Below are 7,511 nucleotides of genomic sequence, written 5' to 3'. Positions count from 1 at the left end.
GCTCTTCCTCTATTACTGCATGTTGCTTGAGGCATATTGTGCTTTCTGACATCATCTCAGTCTTTCTTGTATTTGATGGGGTTCTTTTCTATCTACAGAAAAGTTAAATTTTACAGGAATTAACTCTGCATTGTACATGATGAGTACAAATGGTCAAAATTTCAAGTGTGTAGAGAAATGTCAGATAGGTATTAAAATCTTACTGTTTTTTAATGATCTATTAAAAGTATAGTTCCAGCATAGAACAAATAAAAATGGATACACCAGTGTATAACAGTGCTACCTCAAGGCTTAACTTGACATTTATTTAGCAAAGATAAACCATTCTTAATTTTGAAAAAAATCTTAGGGGAAACAAAAACAGTTAATGTAGGCACTGATTCTTACTTGAACAGTATTTCAAAATGTAGTCTTCCAGGATTAGAGAGTCCATGTTTTACTGTATTCAGCTGCAGTAAACTCATGAACATTTGATTGAATAATTTTGAAGTCCCCAAACACTTACTGTTAGTCATCAACAGTGACCCCAAAGAATTCAAAGCAAGTCTTGAAATAAGTGTGTGTGCCTGGGGGCGTGGGGAGAGTATGGCGCCCCTGCTTCTGGCACACGAAGCTGAATGGCTGCATTTTAAACAGAGCTGCGATTCTGTCTAGATGGAACTTGCAGCTTCCTTAGACAATGTTGATACTACATGACAGGGATGAGCAGAACTGACTGAACAGTACCTCCTAGACTCATGACTATAGAACTATTTAGCCACCTTTCAAATACACTGTTACCTTGTGCATGCTAAAAATGGATCTTGCAATGTGCCAAGCTCGTATTTTCTCTCAGATTTCAAACTTCTTATTCTCTGAAAGTGTATTTTAACAGTTTTGTTTTGTTCTGAGAGCATGTTCAGTCAATACTGTATATGGTGGCTTGGGTTTTTTCCCTACGTGCAACTCTTGGTGCAGATTAAGTATAATATATTTTGTGTAATGTGTTTGCATCTTTGGATTGCTTTTCTGTTCCCAGTGATTAGAACAGTGTTCCTTTCTCATGAATGCCTTTTACAGACTGCTTCTGCGATACTGGGAGGAGAGCAACGTTCAAATTCTGAAACTGCAAGCCAAGATGTTTACATATAATATCCCAACATGCCTGGCCATCTGGAAAATGTAATGCAACAGTCATACATCTGTTTTCATAGATATTGCTTTTGTTTGTAAGGTTTACATCACAAAGGTAAATCTGAAACGTCCTTCCAGTTGGGCTTGTACTGGAAGTCTCTCTTTCATTAGCTTATTATTTAAACAGTAACTGTTTGTTACAACAGACAGGGGTACTGTCACCTCTTTAAAATGAGAAATGGAATTTCCCTCTTGGGGAAACTTATGTGAATGGATATTATGTAGATAAATGAATGATGTATTTACAAGTTGCCTTTTTAATTCAACTATTGACTTCTGTCTCCCCCTCTCTACCCTCCCCTTTATATATCACAATAGCAGTAATCTCCATTTTCCAGTGATGCTGAACTGATCTTTTTCTTCAGTGTTTGTTCATAATGGGGAACCACTGAAATGTCTTGCTCATGTAAGGTTGTTTTTAAAAAATGGCTATTTTTATCTTTTCACTGTAGATTAACATCATTGGAAGTTAGTCAGTTTCTTCTCAAGGAATTTGTAATTCCATTTCACAGTCAGTATTCTGCCACTAATGGCATTTAAAATCATTCAAGAATAAATATTTTTTTATATATTTCTTTTCCTCAGAGCCATTGCTGCCGAATGCTTTCTAATGGGACAAAGAGAAGTAAGTCAACACAGCTTACTAAAATGAGTAATTATAAAATTCTCTGAAACTGTTCATACCTTGGCTTTATCCAAAGCAATGGTCATCTCTTAAACCCAAGATTTCCAGATAGTTGAAATATTCTATGTATAAACACTGAAGCATTGGCCTCAGGTATGAGAAATATCTTTGGCAATTAAGGTAGAATGGATTATATCACGAGTACTTGTGTGTACTGTTTGTGTGTATCTTTCCCTTATTGGGGAGGGGGTGGCAGCTGTATCCTTCCCCTACTTTTTTTAAAAAAAATATTTATTTATTTATTTTTACCCAGAGGAGATTGCTAGTGCTTAAAATAAGGCAGAGGGAAGGAAGGATTGTTGTGTTGGAAGATGCTAACACCTATCTTTACTAGTAGTTGGAAGGGTGGGTCTGCCAAGCCAAAGTGTGTAGAGAATTTGAGTAGTTCCCAAGGCCACCAAAGACATCAGTTCTTTTTCTTAAAAAATAACAAGTTGACTCATTGATGCTTTGGGGAGGGAAATATTTTTATCATTCTATGCAAATACAAAAGGGTTTTGGCACAGCAGCTGGGTCACTTTTCAGTTCAAATAGAATGGATCTTCCTGATATTGTTGCTGTCGCCTTCAAAATTCTGCCTGTGGAAAGGTGCTGTGTATTGGGAGGATTATGAGGCCCTGGGTTTGTGGCTCACCACCTGTTTGTGCAGTTTCTGAGCTACTTTTCTTCTGTATCTTGTTTTGTGTCATTCTTGTAGTGGCTGGTTCTCAGCATCCTTCTTTTCTGTCAGTAGTCTTTCTCTTGAAACCATATTAAAGCTTTAACTGGTCCATAATGGCTATTGTTAGATTCCTGTATGAAATATTTTCTTTCCTATTTTACTGTCTCCTAGAATGTTTAAAAAGAACACCCCCAAGCAGACAGTTACTTGGTTTGTAAGATCAAATAGTTCAAAGTCAGGAGATATCAAAGGCACGGTTGCCTATTCAACCTTAATTCTGTCTCTGTGTTGATGGTTTGGTGTAATCTGTAATTAGTCACAGATCCCTGCTTCAGTCATTGTATTAGATGGACTATGTTGTAAGGCACTGCCTATAGTGAGGCTGGTGACGTAAAAGATCCCTGCTTTGGTTAGAAAGTTGGAAAAATAGATTTCAAATGAATCAAAAAAAGTGTCCTTAAAGAAAAATGAACCAATTAGAACAAAGGTATACATAAAACACTGTAGCTGGATTACACCCAGAAGAAATCTTGTGGTTTTCTTCTGCAACCACCTGACTAACTATAGGGTGTGGAGTAAAAATTCCTGAAGTAGGCACCCACAGTGCAGTTGGGGTTTTGGGGGGTGCTTAGTTTGAGATGTGGTAAGCACTTAATACTGTTTACGCAAATCAGTGACCATTCCAGATAACTGGATTTTCTAGTAAACAAGTAGGATGTTGTTTTAAAATTGAGTTGTGATTCAGATTCTGGATTTCCTGTTCCTGGAGAACCCGTCATTTATTCCTTTCAGCAGGTCATGTAAAGGTTTGCTAAAAGAATATAAAAATGCGTAGAAGTATTTAAAATGCCAACGAATACCTCCCCTAATGGCTCTGTACTTTAGACAGCAGTAGGTGAAGGAGACTTGAGTAAATACTTGCATGAAAAATTTTCATCCTCTACTGCCAACCGTAAAATGGTGAAACTGTTTTTTCTTTTCAGACCATTGCAAAGACCCATACTGATTGTTAAAGCCCAGATAGATAGCTGCTTAAGGAAAAAAGCCTATGAAACAGTTATTTTCATTGCAGGGTTGGGATGGTATGCAATAAGCAAGACCTTGAGACTACATATTGAGTGGTGAAAGAGAAATACTCAGTAAGCTGCTTCATTCCCTGAGCGTGTTCCATCCTGTGCAATGAATGAGGCAAGAGTCTTGTGAAGAAAAATAAATGTCTTCATGTAATTAATCATGTGCATACAAGGGTCAGAATTAAGGTCAGACATAAACTTGCCTTTGCTTTCAGTAGCAATTTAATGCTTGACTTGGAAACTTTTTTAAAAACAGAGTTTAAAAATCATTGCAGGAGATTTTTTGTGTTTCAAATCACTCATTTTGAGTGCACGAAACTGTGTTGACTTTTAATACTTGTTTTTATTTTGCAGGTCCATCATTTATATCAGAGAGCCCTTCAGAAGTTACCTCTATGTGCAACACTGTGGAAAGATGTAATGTTTTCTCCTTATGATTCAGTTTGAGGTTTCATATAAATTTTCTGCATATCCCATATCCATAGATGTGGTGATGCTCAATCTCTGGCTAAATCTTATATCTGCTTCCCCATCTCTTACAGCAACTCTTGTTTGAAGCATCAGGAGGAGGTAAAACTGATAACCTGAGAAAACTAGTTTCCAAGTGCCAAGAGGTTGGAGTCAGCCTAGATGAGCTTTTAAATTTAAACACTTACAGAACAGAAAGCAAGAATCACTGAACGCTGGGTACGGTCAGCCCTAAGTCCTATTAAATGCCAAAATCAGTTGAATGATTCTTCAGGCTGATCCGTGCCTAAGATCTGTGTAAGGCAGATGAGTATTGCTGAGCATATCGAGTCTCCAGTCTGCTTTCCTTGAACCTGGAAACAATTAACATGACCCTCCTCTGGAAAAATGAACTCCCTGTCTGGCCTTGCTTCTGGGCCCTGCCAGATTCTCATAACGTCATCTACGTAAGTATAGTTAATCAGAATGACAGACATTATTTTTTTATGTTTTCCTTTTATTTTCTGTTTTCTTTTTATTTTCGGTTTTCTTTGTTTTGCTGTTCCTGATTCACTTGACACTCTCGCTGATGCCTGAGAGATCTGTGTTTGGGATTAATTTACTGGGCTGTGTTTACAGTAAAAAGCAAGTAGTCCATTCAAACTGATAACCTGAGAAAACTAGTTTCCAAGTGCCAAGAGGTTGGAGTCAGCCTAGATGAGCTTTTAAATTTAAACACTTACAGAACAGAAAGCAAGAATCACTGAACACTGGGTACGGTCAGCCCTAAGTCCTATTAAATGCCAAAATCAGTTGAATGATTCTTCAGGCTGATCCGTGCCTAAGATCTGTGTAAGGCAGATGAGTATTGCTGAGCATATCGAGTCTCCAGTCTGCTTTCCTTGAACCTGGAAACAATTAACATGACCCTCCTCTGGAAAAATGAACTCCCTGTCTGGCCTTGCTTCTGGGCCCTGCCAGATTCTCATAACGTCATCTACGTAAGTATAGTTAATCAGAATGACAGACATTATTTTTTTATGTTTTCCTTTTATTTTCTGTTTTCTTTTTATTTTCGGTTTTCTTTGTTTTGCTGTTCCTGATTCACTTGACACTCTCGCTGATGCCTGAGAGATCTGTGTTTGGGATTAATTTACTGGGCTGTGTTTACAGTAAAAAGCAAGTAGTCCATTTTGGGTTTTTCCTTTTTTAAACCTTTTTTGAGACTTTTTCATTACAGGATTTAAAACAAAAGCAGCCGCTCTTAAGGAAAGTGTAACTGCCGTGGCCACAAGTATGCTTCTTGCACTTGAAGGCTCTAAGAGGGTTGCTTACTGCCCTTTTCTGCATTGGACTCACGGCAGAGACTATTAAACTTGAAGATTAAAGAAACTATTGCAAATGCCAGTGCATCAGAACCTAAGAGTGGTCAATTATGTGCAATTTTTTGTAAAGAAATTTTAATTTATAATAAAGTTTAACAGTTTAAAGAAAGTTAATATTGATCTGTTTTGTATTGGTACTACCTTGCAGTATTACAGGTGTCTTTACAGAGATATTTTCAATACAAGCTGACATTTTAAAAAAAAAAAAAATCTGTTGTCTTTTGTTATTTTGATCAAAAGGGAGGCAGATGTGGTTGAGCTACCTATTATGGGTGTAGAATAACTACATCTCAGTGGGTTTTTTTTCCTCCTCTTGCCTCAGCTACACAGATGTCTGTCCCCTAACAACTCTTCCTGTCAATACCACCGCAGGAATGGAAAGCACAGTTTATATTTTTGTCCTATTCACCCTTTAATGAAATGAGGCCCACTGTCCAAAGTCACCGCATTGCAGAGCGATGCTGTCAGCCCACTGAACCAGCAGTGGGGCTGTTGACATCAGGTTGGCTTTCCACCTGTTTTTCCAGCTGTGCCAAATCATATGGAAAGATGGTGGGAGTACCTTTTGTGTAGGTGACTTACGAAGATGCCCACGAAGAAGACAGTGAATGAGCCGTCTTCATGTTTGACAATGAGGCAAAGCGGTCTGTGACTCTGTAGGTGACTTACGAAGATGCCCACGAAGAAGATGGTGAATGAGCGGTCTTCATGTTTGACAATGAGTAACTTGCAGCAACTTTCAAACCCCTTCCTTTACCTGAAGTTACATGTGAAGCAGCTCTCTTAAAGGAGAGAAAAGTGGGAAATACTTGTTTTCGTCTAGGGGAATGGAGAGTGATTCTGCACCTTGAAAGTCCTTTTCGACAACTCTTATATTTAAGCATGAATTACACAATAAGTAAAACTTCAAATGCCCACTTTAATGGCCAGGCTTCCCTGCAGACTACAAAACCAGTATCAAGAAAAGCTGACTCAAAACCCATTCTTCATTGTAGTAGAGGGGGTATCCTGATTTCTTCAAATGTTTTATTTGAATGAATGAAAAAGATGTAGACCATAGAAGTGCAGTATTTACTTATTTCTTTTTTATTAAAAACACCTCAAGTATGGTAAATGCTGTCTTATGGATGTTGCCCAAGTACTTTTTTTTTTCAAAATTTGTCTTTAAAACTTTGCTGATAATTAGTGGATAGTTTTCTGCAACCACACCTGCAGAACCTCTTTCTGTGGGATACCGTTTTACCCGTTCTGTTGTTAAAAATAGAAAAGCTTAACACTGTCAAGGTTTACAGCACTTTTAATGTTGTCTTTATATATTCCCTGGCTTAGGCTTGTCTCAGGCTTAGGACTTTCTTGCCTTGCTGTGCAGTGAGTTTATAACAGAAGGCCTAGTGTCTCTTCCTAAGGAGACCCTGAGCTTTAAATTTTCATCAAGGATTAATCATGGGTACTCTGCCTTAGTGGCGGGTAAGGGGAGGGGGAACCCAAACCCCACAGCGTTCTGTCTTCCATTGGCCTTAATCCATATTGTTTTATTTAAATACTCCTGGTTTATGTGTGGGCTTTTGACCCAATTTTGCTTGGCTTGATGGCATGGGAAAGTGGCTTCTCGTAATGGCAGTTGTTCATTTCGGAGCTGGAATGAAGAAGTATGAGGAAGCTGGGTACTCTAGAGCGGCACAAACACTTTTTTTTCACCAAGTGAGAAGCCAAACGCACTGCTGGGGAGCGGAGAACTGCGGGAAGGGTTTAGTGCTTCCACAGCTCTGTGGTTGCCATCGAATCCTTTCCGTCCTCTCCTGCCCTGGTGGTTGCAAAGAGGGCGTTGCGTTCCGTTTAAGAAACAAACCAGGCGCTTTCATTCTGTCATTTGCAAAACTTGCATTAACATCACCAGGAAGAATGAAATTTAACCATGGGTATTCAACGAAGCTACATCTTGGTGTCTCAAGTTACTGATCTCTCCTGAGGACTTCTGTTCTACCATAAATAGGTTTCAGATCACGGGCAATAGTGGTGAATAACTGGGAAGCAAGGAGAACTACAGTCAATCAAGCACAATACTCACTGCTTAAGGCGAAAAATAA

The 7,511-nt window shown here is 38.6% G+C and overlaps 1 protein-coding gene across 1 annotated transcript in view; it reads left to right on the top strand.

The window, feature by feature from the left end:
• The window catches only part of ZFC3H1 (zinc finger C3H1-type containing), a 45,325-nt gene extending 40,633 nt beyond the window's left edge, over nucleotides 1–4,692 (top strand). The window contains exons 33-36 of the mRNA XM_035901677.1: nucleotides 1,060–1,161; nucleotides 1,759–1,798; nucleotides 3,947–4,009; nucleotides 4,135–4,692. Coding sequence (XP_035757570.1) covers nucleotides 1,060–1,161; nucleotides 1,759–1,798; nucleotides 3,947–4,009; nucleotides 4,135–4,272 — 343 coding nt within the window. The 3' untranslated portion in view covers nucleotides 4,273–4,692. The remainder of the gene's footprint in view (nucleotides 1–1,059; nucleotides 1,162–1,758; nucleotides 1,799–3,946; nucleotides 4,010–4,134) is intronic.
• The last annotated feature ends 2,819 nt before the right edge of the window (nucleotides 4,693–7,511 follow it).

The sequence above is a fragment of the Egretta garzetta genome, unplaced genomic scaffold (assembly GCF_000687185.1).
Source record: "Egretta garzetta isolate BGI_Z169 unplaced genomic scaffold, ASM68718v1 scaffold68, whole genome shotgun sequence".
NCBI lineage: Eukaryota > Metazoa > Chordata > Aves > Pelecaniformes > Ardeidae > Egretta > Egretta garzetta.
The sequence above is the reverse complement of the archived record's forward strand: the minus strand, read 5'-3'. Positions and strand labels throughout refer to the sequence as shown.